The sequence below is a fragment of the Chlorocebus sabaeus genome, chromosome 7 (genome assembly GCF_047675955.1).
Source record: "Chlorocebus sabaeus isolate Y175 chromosome 7, mChlSab1.0.hap1, whole genome shotgun sequence".
NCBI classification, from domain to species: Eukaryota; Metazoa; Chordata; class Mammalia; order Primates; family Cercopithecidae; genus Chlorocebus; species Chlorocebus sabaeus.
The window spans coordinates 78,693,390-78,708,952 of NC_132910.1; the positions used below are offsets into that span (position 1 = coordinate 78,693,390).

Here is a 15,563-nt window from a genome sequence, read left to right on the forward strand (position 1 = left end):
ATGGCAAAACCCTGTCTCTACTGAAAATACAAAAAATTAGCCGGGCATGGTGGTGGGCGCTGTAGTCCCAGCTGCTTGGGAGGCAGAGGCAGGAGAATGGCGTGAACCCAGGAGGCAGAGCTTGCAGTGAGCCAAGATTGCGCCACTGGCACTCCACCTTGGGTATGAGAGGGAGACTCCATCTCAAAAAAAAAAAAAAAAAATCGTGTGTGGGGTAACTTATGCCTGGCAATTTTAGGTGGAAATAGTTATTTTTGCTTGCTTATTTTTAAAAACAAACTAAATAGTTATTTTTAACTTGGAAAAAACTTATTTGTTCCAGGTTTAGTATATGATGAGGTCTTACTTTAGTTTTTCTTCCCAGGTATTTGAGAATTTCCTCATTTTGGTTTTTTTTTTTTTCCCAATCATATTTTCCTAGGGTACAGTGAAATAATTAAGAGAAAAGATATTTTTATATTTTCATTTAAGGAATATAAACAAACATATATATTATAGTAATCTTGTACATTAATTAGCCTGTAGAGTTTAGTAGCAGGAATAGTAACTCATTGAACAGTTTCTGAGATCAAATACCACAAATCAGTAATTTTTTGTCCTGTGGTTTTTCACAAGACAGACTAATAGCCACAAAAAAAGGGAACCTGAAGTATTTGCTAGATGCAGAAAAATGTAGGTCACAAATGAGTAATAACTCATACTGTGTGAAAAGCATTGAAAGGCATGACTAATATTTCAAAAGCTTTTGTCATCTCAGTAAGACACAGTTAGTGTGTGAAACAGTCCTGCAGAGAGTGCCTTGGCCTTTAAAGAAAAAAAAAAAAGATTCTCTGAGAGGCGGATCGCAGTGAGCTGAGATTGCACCACTGCACACCAGCCAGGGCGACAGAGTGAGATTCCATCTCAAAAAAAAAGAGGGGGTTCTTATTCACAAATAGCATGTATGCTATAAAATTCAATTGCCAATAGTTTTGATTTATATATATATTTGTATTACAGATTAAACTTCAGATTAAATTTATTCTGTTTTTAAATTTGGAATGCTTCAAAGGAGAACAAAGGTGATACATGACAGAGCTCAGGCAATTTCCATAAAAACAAAACCCAAATCCTAAGTAAGAGATTTTTTTTCTGATAACTCTCTGGGATAGTTGAACTGTGCCAGATTCCAGAGGAACACTTGCCTTTGTGTTTTAATCTAGGAATAAAGATTGACAGCCCTTGAATGCAAAACATTGGGTCCAGGAGAAAGACAGGGAAGAATGTTGATATTTTTCAAGAATCCAACCGTTGAGTAATATACAAAAAATGGAGAAACAAGAACAACTCAAAATAAGTTGGCTACCTTAAGACTGATTTTCATTTTCTTCTATGAAATCAAAAGGTTTAAATTAATTTCTAACTTAAAACTGGAAAACAACTTTTGAAGCTCATAAATTTACTATGCATTGAATATATGCTGAAGACCATTTTGCAGTTATTGAGATTTAGTTGAAATATGCTATTTAAATGAGTAAGTTGTTTTATGTTTGCAAAGCTTAAAAACAATATGTTAAATAAGTAAACTGTTTTATAATTGCAAAGCTTAAAAACATTATGTTCCATTTTGAGACATTTCTTAAGTAACACAAAGGAGAAAGATACTCAATTTTCAAGTAGTAATTAAGCACTTTTTATATGGCCATTACTAAAAAAGTAACTAATATGAGTCAAATGCTTATGTTACTCTCTTTTTTTTTTTTTAACATAGATGGAATTAGACATGGCATTAAGTGACTTGGAGGCTGCAGATTTTGCAGAACTGGTAAGAGAAGGAGCGAGTTTTACAAAAGGCTCAATGTTGAATTCTTGTTTTGTATACCAGTCATTATTCTAAATATTTACCAAGTGGATATATAATAATACACATTAGTCCTCTGTTTTGACTGTGAAAAAATCCATTTTCTTGCCTTGGGATTTTCTACTCAGTTGAAATAGTTGTTACACAATGTATATTATGGGATTAAAAATGATTAATTACACTGGTGTCACTAAGAACTAAGTTTTTGAGGAAAACAAATATAAATGTAATACTGATTAAGTTAAATAAGAACCCTGTAGAGCTGTACTTAAATTGGAAGTCTCAATATGGTTTTTAGTATTTTAATTATTGTATTTCCTAGCTATGTCCAATGAAAAGGCCTAGCAATAGTGACCATCACAGTAACAATAAGTACCACTAATACCCAGGCCATGGTGTATAAATAACATTTCTCACCAAAAGGAACCAGGACTCCTCAAGAATTGGCTTATTCAAACTTGGGGCTGAAAATGTGCAAGATAAGTCTGAGAACATCTTGTCATATCAGAAATTCAGAAGGCTTTCCAAAAATTAATAGGGTTATAGTAGAGCTCAAATTGTCATGAGACAACTTGAAGAGGCTCCCTGTTGAACATCTATAAGGAAATACCTACAACAGATTGAAACACATCAGATATGTATAAGTTCGTAAGTGCATAAAGATACTAAAAAAAAAGAAAAGAAAAGAAACTTGCTAGTCAACTTTGGAGAATATGAGGGCATCAACTTGTTTTTGTGAAAACTGTTAAATGAAGAAAAATCAGACATTTATCCTGCCTTTCCTGTCTAAACCATATGTCAAGGTTACCAAACAGAGGTGAAGGAGAGCTTCTTTTTATGAAAGTAGTCTAACTGAAATGTCAAGAAAGACACAGAATTGGAATATCACCATTTTGCAGTCCCTCAATGAATTAATGGATCTAGGCAATGGTCATCAATAGCTATTAATATCACAAACAGAAAAGCAACAGATAATACGTTGTTCCTGATGGAAGCACACAGACCACCTATAAAATATGCTTGATGAGGCCTCAAGATCTAACTACTAATTTATAGGAAATACCATTGAAAAGGGAGCATGTTAAATGACCCCATTTGGGGAAGGGGGGGTACAGTCAGCAAAATCCAAACTGGCAAATACTGCAGGACAGTTTCTTCTCCAAATAAGTTAGAAAAGGGTGGTCTGAAGTTGGGGAGAAGGGAGAGAAGTTGAGAGAGAACTCAGTTACAAGAGACTGAATATTATCAACCAAGTGTATATATGTCCTTTCTTAGATCCTAATTCAAACAAAGTTTTAAAAACATCTATGAGACAATGAATCTCATAGATGAGGCTGAATCTATTCATGAGTCATACATTCAAGGAAATGTAAGCACAAATGACTGGGTATTAGATGAAAATAATTCTTTATATTGTGATAATGGTATTATGATTATATGTATTTTTAAATTCCTTCTGTTTTATACATACGTTCTGAAGTGTTTACAGATGAAATGATATAATATCTGGTATTGGTTTTGAAATAATTCAGCAGGAGGAAGGGAAGATGATGATACAGGTGAAACAAGATGAGCCATGGACTGGTCATAGTTAAACCTGGGTGGTGATGGCTATACAGGAACTAGTTATACAATTCCCTTTTTGTATACGCTAAAATTCTCAGTAATAAAAGTTCTTTTACAAAGTAAATGGGAAGTAAGGGAAGTAAAAGCCATAAGGTGTGGATTATTCTCAGGAAGATTGCCAGTGAAATTGGGAGGAGAATGTTAACTTGAAGGGGTAACTGAGTCTTAACAAACACCCTAAACAAATGGAAGGGTGTTTTGTCTGTAAAAATAATAGAAATTTAGGCATGGTAAACTCTTATGGCTCATAATTTTTTGAGTAATGGAAAATGTTTAGATGGATATTAACCATTAGGAGCAGTTCAGAACTAAAGTATTAAAATATCTGATTTTTGGAACTTACATCTAGTGTTTAGTTTAAAAATCTAATTCCTGCCTTTATAGAACACTATTTTAATGAGCAGTGGAATTAACAATATTTTCTATGGTTAAAAATAATCTATTGAGATTCCTAGATACAGTAAAAAAAAAAAAGAAGAAGAAGAAGAAGAAGAAGAAGAAGAAGAAGAAGAAGAAGAAGAAGAAGAAGAAGAAGAAAAAGAAAACCACAATTCATAAAAGAAAAAATGGATAAATTGAGAATGTAAAATGGTACAACTACTTTGGAAGACAGTTTGGCAATTTCTTAATAACCTAAACATATACCTACCATATAATTCAACCAGTCTGTTCCTATCTTTTTAAACCAAGAGAACTGAAAGCATATGTAATACAAAGACCTGTATACAAAATAACTTTACTTGTAATAGCCAAAAAGTGGAAACAACTCAAATAACTTAACTGTCCATCAGCAGGTGTGAATACCAGAACAAATTCTGGTATATCCAGGAATGGACTACTACTCAGAAAAAAAGTTGTTTTAGGGAGGTGCTGAGGGAACTGTTCTACATTTCGATTTTGGTGGTGCTTACATAGCTATATGCATTTGTCAAAACTCACAGAACACTTCACATTGAATTTTGCCTTAATTAAAAAAATATGAAAATAAGGATCTATTCTGTACTTTTTGGTGAAATTAAAGATTTAATCCTAATGCTGTTTCCCTTAGTTTTTAAAAATTATTATTAAGGTATAATTTACATTCAGTAAATTCTTCTTTCCCCTTTATAGTCAACCCCTCTCTATACCCCCAACCTCTGGCAATCACTGATCTGTGTTCTGTCCCCAAGATTTTGCCTTTTTCAGGATGTCATATAAAGTGAATCATCCTGCTCAACCTGGCCATAATGCTGCTCTGGTTGCTCAGCACACCCCCCTTCTCATACCTGGGCATCCCTGCCCTGTTCAGCCCCATAGCTCCCAGCTATTTGGTTCCTGCTCCATGGTTGGGCCTCTGACAGCCCCTTTGAATAAACCAGACACTCCACATGTGTCTTGAGAATTTAAATAAATAAATAATCATACAGTAGGTAATTTTTGTGTCTGGCTTTAACTTAGCATAATGGATTTAAGATTCATTCCTGCTACTGTGCAGGCAGTTCAGTCCTTAATATTGCTGAATAGTAGTATTCCATCATATACATGTATCACAATTTGTTTATCCATTCCCTGACTGAGGAATGGCTGTGTTATTTCCAGTTTTTAGTTTTCTTTAGGTTTCGTTGGGTTTTTTAAAAAGAAAAAAAGCTTATAAAAGTAATAGCTGTATACAGGGTAAAGCTCTAAGCATGGTTATTAAAAGCAAATACCTTCGCTTATCCCTTTCTCTCACTTCCATCCCCAGGTGTAACTGCTCTTATGGATTGCAATGTATCCTTCCAGACCTTTTTCCATATACATACATTCCCACACACAAACCAATACACATGTATATAGTTGGTGGGGATGCTATTTTTAACAAAAATCAGATGATAGTGTATATTTTGTTCTGCAGCTTGCATTCTTTGCTGAGCAGTGTATCCTGAAACCTTTTATGCCTGCTCATATAGATCAATCGTATTTTTTTAACATATGTGTGATATTCTGTGGTATATCTAGTTTTGCTGGCCATTCCTCCATTGTTGAATATCATGTTATCTCTGATTTTTCCATATTACAAATAATCCAACTGTTAACTTTTTATATAAAAATCATGATTCCACTGCTTGAGTGTTCCTGTAGATGTCTAGAAGTAGAATTATTCAAAGGGTATGTATACTTAATTTTTTTTACATACCACTCAGTAGCTTGCAAATAGGTTGCATCAATTAGTGCTTTCAAAAATAGCATATGGTAATATTGGATACTGTAGATGATGTAGAGTAAAAGTTTTTTGTCCTAAAAAGATATGTTGTAAGAAATCCCTCATAAAGTAACAGATTTTATGTTCTAAATGTCTCTAATCAAGCATCTTAAAAGAATAAAAAATAAGGTTGTTCTCAGTGAAATAAACATATACATATTATATTTCATCCTAATACTCTGGTATATTGATTTCTAAAGATGACACTATGAAAAGTTTAGTTACTAAAGAATATAATTTTCATTTTAACTATTATAGCTTATTTGGGATTTTTATCACAAAAAAATAAAAATATAAAATCCACTATGAATTTTTCCCCCAGTCTGAGGATTACTATGACATGAGGCGGCTGTATACAATTTTGGGGTCTTCTCTATTTTACAAGGTAAGTTGAAGCTGGAAGTCTAAATGTCCAGTGTTGTACAAACAGACCTAAATTGTCAAAAATTTTACAAACATGAAAAATACATTCATCTCTTTTCTTTTAAATGTAGGTACCATAAGATTAAGATCTTTCTCACTTTAGAGACAGGGTCTCGCTCTGCCACCTAGGCTAGAGCGCAGGGTACAATCATAGCTCACTGCAACATCCAATTTCTGGGCTTAAGCAATTCCCAGGCTCAAGCAATCCTCCTGCCTTGGCCTCCCAAAGTGCTGGGATTACAGGCGTGAGCTACCATGTCTGACCAGATTAAGACCTTAAAACAAGATTTGCATCTACATATTTGTAAATATAATAAATATTTATGGTTTCATTGCATTCTAAAGCATTTATAAAGTATTTACAAATGTGCACAGGAGAAACAATACTCAAAGGACCAAGTTTGTAAGAGAGAACAATATTTTTCTGAATTTCCTTTTGAAAGAGTGTATTTTTTATCCTGTGTTGAAAAGTTGGCTGGGCACGGTGGCTGACACCTGTAATTCCATCACTTTGGGGGACCGAGGCAGGTGGATCACCAGAGGTCAGAAGTTCGAGATCAGCATGTCTAACATGATGAAACCTCATCTCTACTAAAAATCCAAAAAAAAATTACCTGGGCATGGTGGTGCGTGCCTATAATCCCAGCTACTCAGGAGGCTGAGGCAGGAGAATGGCATGAACCCGGGAAGCAGAAGCTGCAGTGAGCTGAGTTCACGTCACTGCACTCCAGCCTGGGTGACAGGGTGAGACTCTGTCTCAAAAAAAAAGAAAAGTAACCTACATCTTTTAAATAAATCTTATATAACATTTAGTTCATGTTCATGTAAAGCAAATAAAGCATTAAATGAATTTAAGTACTTTTATTTTTAAAAAAGGATTTTTAAACACAATGTAAAACACATCTAACAAAGAAGCAATAGGGAAGGGTGCACAGTGAAAAGTCTCTGTCATAACCCCTGCTTCTTGACTTTCCATTATCAGAATTCAGTTCTTTTCTAATTTTGCCAAATACTGAAGCTATACTGTGCAGAGGTGATCTTGCTTTGTGCTTAAGTCTGCCTGTTGGTAGACCTTAAGTTATCATTTGAGCTCTACTTTGACCTCAAGAAAAGAAAAAAAAAAGAAAAAGAAAACATCTACTGTATCTTCATTTACACCATTTGAAACTAGAATATTCTAAACCAAGTGAAGAAGTGTTTGTAAAACTCTTAGAAATATATTATGGGACTATTGCTTTATATCACTGGTAGACTTTTGCTCTTTGTGGTTAAATTCAAGGGTTATTTGATATGCAATCATTTACCCAAGGATGATCTTATTGATATTGCCGTATACTGTCGCCACTATTGCCTGCTGCCTTTAGCAGCAAAACAAAGAATTGGTCAGTTGATAATATGGAGAGAAGTGTTTCCTCAGTATCACCTCCGACCTTTGGCAGACTCAAGCACTGAAGTCTTCCCGGAACCTGAAGGAAGATATTTTTTGCTAGTTGTTGGCTTGGTAAGTTTACCTCAGCTTCTTTCTTGGGATTTTTCTCCTTTTCTTTTCTTTTTTTCTTTTCAGCTGGGATTGAGGGATGCAGCAGTAAGTAGGTATCTATTGACTGTCTAAATAAATACACAAACAAACTTGCTCATGTAAAATTATTAGTTTGTCTAATACCAGTATTCAAGGAAATGTTACATGCCTTTTTTGCATCCATTTAATACTCATGGATAAATAATAAAATCTAAGAAAAGATTTTAGCAGGTTTCTAAAGTCTTTTGTTCCCCTTTCTATAGTGGTTTTTTCCATTGGCTTGTTTTGGAGATGGAGGGAGGCATGAAAAGAATATAGAATCAGAAACAGAATAAATGTTCAATTGCAGATGAAAGGACTTACAGTAACTGAGGCTCTTGACAGCTATCTTAGGGAATTCTGTGTCTCAAAAGAAATGGTTTGATGGTATATCAAGATAAGGCAGTATAAGATTGTTTTCAGCTGGGATCAGGAAGCACTGATAATAACCAAAAAGGAAAGATGAGGGAGGAATTTTTAATAATCATCACATGATTATGCCATATGCCTCTATATCTTCAATATTTATAAATTTATACATGCACATTTTATGTAAATATTTTCATGGTAGCTAAACCTACATTTGTATTTTTTTTCCCTATAGAAACATTATATGCTATGTGTACTATTAGAAGCTGGAGGTTGCGCATCCAAAGCTATTGGGAGTCCTGGACCAGACTGTATATATGTGGATCAGGTCAAAACAACTCTTCACCAGCTGAATGGAGTAGATTCTCGCATAGATGAACGGCTAGCATCTTCTCCAACCCCCTGTTTGTCTTGTGCTGATTGGTTCCTTACTGGATCACGTGAAAAAACAGATAGCTTGACCACTTCCCCTATTCTCAGTAGACTACAAGGTACTTCCAAAGTAGCAACTTCTCCAACATGCAGAAGAACCCTTTTTGGTGACTATTCCTTAAAGACACGTAAGCCCAGTCCTTCCCGTAGCAGTGGAGGATCTGACAATGGTTGTGAAGGTGGAGAAGATGATGGCTTTAGCCCCCATACTACACCGGATGCAGTATGGAAGCAAAGAGAATCTCAGGGCTCTGATGGTTTAGAAGAAAGGGGGACCTTGCTTAAGGTGTGTACTCATTCAAGTGTGTACATTCTGGGAGCTAAGTTGTCTCTCCAGTCCTTGTTTTATAATTGCAAGACAGTTTTTTTAGTGGCATACCATTCTTCATTTGATATGGTGGTTATTTCAGTCACTGCTGGGAAACCAATGATTTTGAACCAAAAAGAAAAAGAAATATCAGGCCAGGCATGGCAGATTGCTAGAGGCCAGGAGTTCGAGAGCAGCCTGGCCAATGTGGCAAAACCCAGCCTCTAATAAAATTACAAAACAATTGCCAGGCATGGTGGTGCACACCTGTGATCCCAGATACATCGGGAGGCTGAGGCAGAAGAATTGCCTAAACCCAGGAGGCAGAGGTTGCAATGAGCTGAGCTTGTGCCACTGCATGATTTGTCACTCCAGCCTGGGTGACAGAGTGAGACTCTGTCTCAAAAAAAAAAAAAAAAAAAAAAAAAAAAAAAAAGAGAGAGAGAGAGAAATATCAAGTAATAAGACAAGAGTTCCTTGACATCCATATCTGTTTAACAGTACTTAGAAACAGGAAAGCTTTAATTTCAATTTCCATGTTCATCTCTTTCCTATTTGCAATGACAACAGAGAGCATCCAAGCTGTGGGGCCTGTTGGGGGCTGACCTGACTAAATAGCCAATGAAATGTTCAGCAAAGAGAATCAGAACCCTAAATGTGTGTATGTGTGTGTGTATCTGTCTGTGTATGTGTGTATTATCCTATTTTTATAGATTTTAAAATCTGAGCCTTTGTAATACTTAAAGATTTTAAAGTTGACTCTAAAGAGGATGTTCATTTTTCAGATCATTTTTCCTGATTCTTTCCCATGAAAATACCATAAAATATCCAAATGATTATCAAAACATTCATCCTGGGAGGCTTTTTACTTATTCTAGTGATGCTGTCATCTTTCAAAACACTTTTGAAACTTGTCATTTGGGTGGATGGAGGTGATACCAGATGAGAAGTCTGAGAAGGAGCACAAATAAAATATGAGATGCTAGTAGCATGGCATAAATAACCAGATGCAATCTCCTCATACCAAACAATAGAATACTTTTGGACCCCTAAGTGGGGTGTATTTGGAAGTACTCACATCAGTACCATACCTGTTATCCCAGTTGATGAAATTGCCAGGAAATACTCTAAAAGGATTTGGACAGACTAAAGAATTACCAAGCCATGAATAGCTCCTAAGAGAAATTGAGTTAACCTTTAAGATTCAGCCATTCAACAAATGTTGATTGAATACCTACTAAGTGCCAAGGGCCATACTACACAAAGGAGATACAGAGATGAGTAAGACACAGCCCCTGACTTTGAGGAGTGCAGAGTCTAGGGAGGGAGACAAGTATGCGTACATACAAACTTGGTAATGGCTCTGGTAGGAGGTTTTCAGGGAACACCATCATGCCCTCCCAGGACATGACCCTGGGATCCCTGTCAGCCATGGATAAGCTAAGAGGTACAAGTTAGCATCAAAAATATTTAAAAGAAGCATTACAAGTGGTAAGTAGTTCTCTTAGAAGGATGTTTGATTTTTAAATTGTTTCTGCTATATGATTCCAATCTTAGATATAAACCAATCTACTTAACTGTATTTTTCAGGTCACTAAAAAGAAGTCTACTCTTCCAAATCCATTTCATTTGGGAAACTTGAAAAAGGACCTTCCAGAAAAAGAATTAGAAATATATAATACAGTGAAGTAAGAAACTTTCTTATTCTTGTTCACTTAAACTCTTTCAGGAAGTTTTACAGTGAGAAAGTACAATTCTATAACATGTATTTTACTCAACAAATGTAATTCTGATATATCTTACATATTAAAGGTAAGATCTGTGGTATTTCTTTAATATTTCATTACACATTTAGGAAAATTACCATATTAGTATTATAAGACAGAAAAACGCACAAAGTAATATTTCCTTTTTTTTTTTTTTTTTTTTTGAGATGAAGTCTTGCTCTGTCGCCCAGGCTAGAGTGCAGTGGCGCGATCCCGGCTCACTGCAAGCTCCACCTCCTGGGTTTCTGCCATTTCTCCTGCCTCAGTCTCCCAAGTAGCTGGGACTACAGGTGCCCGCCACCACGCCTGGCTAATTTTTTGTATCTTTAGTAGAGACAGGGTTTCACCGTGTTAGCCAGGATGGTCTCGATCTCCTGACCTTGTGATCTGCCCGCCTCGGCCTCCCAAAGTGCTGGGACTGCAGGCATGAGCCACCACGCCCGGCCACAAAGTAATATTTCAAAATGTGGAAGACCCCCTTTATCTCTCCACAGGTAACCTCCCTTTTGTATATATAATATAATTTTTAAATTAGAGTTTACTATTTTTTGCAGTGTTTGGTGGATGCAGTGGTGTGCTGTCCAATTACACCTTAGCTCAGGGTATTCCTTCCCAACACTTGAGAATGGTGGCTGCTAATGCCTCACAGATCCCCTAGCCTTGTCACTCCCCTGGCTGTGTCCTACATGGAAACTTGTTGACTCAGCTAAGGTTACACTCCTCCCTGGGAGGAGCCCACTTCTAATGACTAATAAATAAGTGAGTACAAAGGCTTGGCCCCTTGCCTAAATTGAAGACAACTCTGAAAGGCCAACCAAGCTTCACAGTACCCAGTAGTATCGGCTGAGACTTATTGCCACTGCAGGACAGTTCATCTTCTCCCTCTGCTCAGTTCTGCTGAGTCACTCTACCCCATAGCTGTTTTTCCCAAGAGTACTTCCTAATAAGTTTCCTCCCGGTATATCTCACTCTCAGAGTTTGGGAACCAGGGAACTGGTCCCTTAACACTCTCTTTAGAAAGTAGGTATAATTTCAAACTTGCATCGAGTAGGGAATTCTGAGGTAAAAGAAACTGAGTGAGGAGAGAATGTTTAGCAACTTAAACTGTCTGTAATTATTATAATATGAAAAGTTATATATTCACTTCTTATGCACTTATGTGGTGACACACAGGTCCGCCTGCGCCTTGGCAGGTATTTATGACATCATGTGTGGGATCAACTGGTGTAATAAACTCAATTGCATACTTTTATTTGAACAACTAGACACATACTAATAGAATTCACACACACACACACACACAGAGTACAGAGCTACCACATTCTTAACTACTGAAACACTTTGCAATAAGTTCAAATGTATGTGTGACAAAGTTGTTAGGAAATTCTTTTTTTCTTAAGTCAAGACAAAAAGTAACTTGTCTGCATAAAATAATATATCAGAAATCTGATGCGTTAAAATTTAGTATTTAATGCCTCCAAATATAAATGTTTAATTTTTTGATAGTTAAACATGATCTTAAGACAAATAAATTGGAACCAAACCTTTTATGGAACCCAAAAGTACCCTCACAAAACTCTAGTCTTCCATTTAACAAAAACTATTGCTCGGAAATTTTATTAACTCCATATCAGAATTTTAAAAATATGTATGTTATATTGACATTGTCTCTAGTAAAAGGAGACTCTTTTTCTCAAGTTCAATGTTTTAAACATAAATTCACATGTGGTGTAAATAATAGGCTCTCCTATTTTAAAAGGTGCCAAAGATGTGTGTTTATTCTCATTATTGACATGCAAAGGTGTTTTTATACGATGCAGTTCATTTTAAAAGCATGATATAAAACAGGATGTAATATATTATTCTAACCTATATGCACCTATCTTTGTAAAATAAAATATATATAATATATTGAAAATAATATATACAAAACATCTCATTCAGTAACTAAGTCCTACCCATTCTGCATTCCAGTAGTTCTTGAATCTGTTCACCCCTCTATTGACACTGCCCTAGTTTAGGCTCCCATTTTCTTTCACCTGGTTTTATTGCAACAGCTTCCCAACTCCTGGCCTACCCTAAACCCATTCTCTACTGCAGGAGTGACCTTTCTGAAGACTAAATCTGATTTTATCTGCTTTTTTGTACAAATCTTTTGTCTTCCTACTGGGTAATTGCTTATTTGGTGATTTTTAAAACTTTTAGTTAATATATACTGAGTGAGTTTATGGTTTCAAGAGCTAAACCTGCTTATTGTATTGTGGTTTATTTTTTAGAGAACAATGTAAAAGATAACAAAAATGTTAATTCTGACCCCCCCAAAAGAAATTTATTTTGTAAAGAATAATGTTGTAAGTTATTTTGTAAAGAATAATTTTTGTTCTGTACTTTTTTTAACCTGAAGATCTCCAGATTAAAATGTATGTTTTAAATTATTTTCCTTTTAAAATAATCATAATTCCTTTCATCTTATTTAAGTTTTTATTTCTGGAAAGGTGGTCAGCCACCAGTCGTTAATGAGCCAGCTACCCTGTGGAAAAGTGAAAGAAGAATTTGTAAATTATTTCCTTCCCTCCCTATCCCTGGTCTCAAAAGAGTTCCAAGGCCATAAATCAATGATAAGAAGTTTATTTGGATCATGCTGCCTGATTAACTGTTTAACAATAATTTAATCTGCATGGATGAGCTAGGCAGTATCTAGGCTAAGAGCTGAAATATGCCTTTTTCTTGTCTCTATGCTATGGCTGGAAAAAAAAAATCAACTGATGATATTTTTTATTATAGACAACCTTTTACCATAGAAGGATTAAAATGGGGCAGCTTGAGTATTTGAGATGCAAGAGGGGAATTGCTGTAATCAGAAGTCAGCCCTGGAGAGGAAAAAGCACGGTTTTACAGAACAAGCTTCAGAGTCAGCTAAAATCTGCCATTTGGCTATGCGACCTCTCAAGCACGTTAATCCAAGTCCTCTGACCATTGATTTTCTCATGGCTAAAATGAGGATAGTAATGGATGTTATCTTGCAATATCATTATGAGAATTAAGACTAAGATATTTTAAAACACCTGCCCTGGTATATAGAGGGCATTCACTATACGTTAACTATTATTATTATTTTGTTGTTGTTATTACTATTGTTCTTTTGCTTATCTTACTACTGGTAGAAATTAACAGTATTTATAGGTTCTGCTGGCCTGTTTGAGACTAAGCCAGGGAGGAAAGATGGGGAAGAAAGTAAAAAATGAGTAAGAGAACATAGGAAAGAAAGAAGATAGTAATAATGAGAAGTGGTAGAAGGAACTACCACGAATTATCATGGTATTATAGAATATTAATCAAATTTTTCAGGTTGTAATAATAATTTGATTTTTCTTCAGGAACATCAGTTTGACTATCATGGTAAAATACTTTAATGCTACTAACTTAAATGTATTTAGTTTGTTGGAAGGTATTTTTATATGTGGTCTACCCTAGAGTGATATCTTGTTTATGGCTTATAGCTATCTGGTTCAGACACGACCTGAATTATTTAATACCAACCACGGAAAAAGAGGCAGTTAGCCAATTTGGGTTGTTTAGCAAAGGAGTGATTAAGTTACTTGCAAATGAATTGATATTTACTTATCCTTGCATAACATGTAGTATTTGCCTCCATTAAGGGAATGAATAACCCTAGCTTGTGCTTCAGTTAAGGATGAAGAGGGAATTAAATGTTTAGCCCAGTTTCCCATCCCTAATTATACTACTAATATTATATTGTAGATAAAAGCTTGTAAGAAGTCTACTAAATTCAAAATGAACCAATATTTTAAAATTTACTAAAATTTCTCTTTTCTTCTCATTTTTTCTTTTTAAGACTGACATCTGGTCCTGAGAACACACTTTTCCATTATGTTGCCTTAGAAACAGTGCAAGGAATCTTTATTACTCCTACCCTTGAAGAGGTGGCGCAGCTAAGTGGCTCTATCCACCCTCAGCTAATAAAGAATTTCCATCAGTGTTGTCTTTCCATTCGTGCAGTTTTCCAACAGACACTGGTTGAAGAGGTAGGGCACTGCTATAAATACAGTTTTCCGCCAGTTTAATTTCCAGATCTCTAAGCATTCTGTTCTCTAATCAATATGCCCAGCATTGTTTTCGTTAAATTAAGTTTTTTTAAATAGTCACTCAATCTAACTTGGGTGCCAAAACATTTATACTCACAGTACTTCAAGGTTTTATTTCATACTGAATTTGATGTCTTGGGTTACTATTTCAGGAAATGGTAGACCTGTGTTTTCTACAGCAAAGCACAATACAGTCATTTGTAATGTAAATTAACCTTCCACATTTCATATCTGTGACTCAACCATTACTGGGGTAATAATATCTACTAATTGGTTCCTAAAATAACTTTGATAATTCTTTAAGTATTTAGCCAACAGTATAAGGTATTTTGGAATATAATGGGTTAAGGCAGGGGTCCCCAACCCCCAGGCCACATACCAGTAGCTGTCTGTGGCCTATTAGGAACCAGGCTGCACAGCAGGAGGTGAGTGGCGGGCCAGGGAGTCTTACCGCCTGAGCTCTGCCTCCTGTCAGATCAGCAGCGCGTAGGAGTGCAAACCCTATTATTGTGAACTGTGCATGTGAGGGATCTAGACTGTACACTTATGAGAATCTAATGTCTGATGATCCGAGGTAGAACAGTTTCATCTTGAAACGATCCCTCCCCCAGAAATTGGTCTCCAATGCCAAAAAGATTGGGGACCGCTGGGTTAAGATATAGCTATAGACACAAGACTAATGCAAAGTTTTTGGCATTTGGTTCGTTGATTGCTTGCTTGCTTTTCTATCCAGGATGAAGTTTCATTGAATGTTGTCATCTGTTGAATAAATAATAATGCTGTATACAATTACAATATCAGATCGTTTAAATGGCTGGAAAAGATAGGTGTTGATTTCTTGAAAAGGATAAAACATATAGAGGTTTACTTGTGACATTATACAGCCAAAAAACCTCTCTGAAAATGATTGTAATG

General features: G+C 35.7%; 1 protein-coding gene across 5 annotated transcripts in view; it reads left to right on the top strand.

Moving 5' to 3' along the window:
• The window catches only part of INTU (inturned planar cell polarity protein), a 105,169-nt gene that overhangs the window by 75,559 nt on the left and 14,047 nt on the right, over positions 1-15,563 (top strand). For all 5 annotated transcript variants that reach the window (XM_007999753.3, XM_007999751.3, XM_007999752.3 and 2 more), the window contains exons 9-14: positions 1,751-1,804; positions 6,010-6,072; positions 7,390-7,611; positions 8,273-8,755; positions 10,367-10,464; positions 14,399-14,588. In XM_007999753.3, the coding sequence (XP_007997944.2) occupies positions 1,751-1,804; positions 6,010-6,072; positions 7,390-7,611; positions 8,273-8,755; positions 10,367-10,464; positions 14,399-14,588 (1,110 nt within the window). The remainder of the gene's footprint in view (positions 1-1,750; positions 1,805-6,009; positions 6,073-7,389; positions 7,612-8,272; positions 8,756-10,366; positions 10,465-14,398; positions 14,589-15,563) is intronic.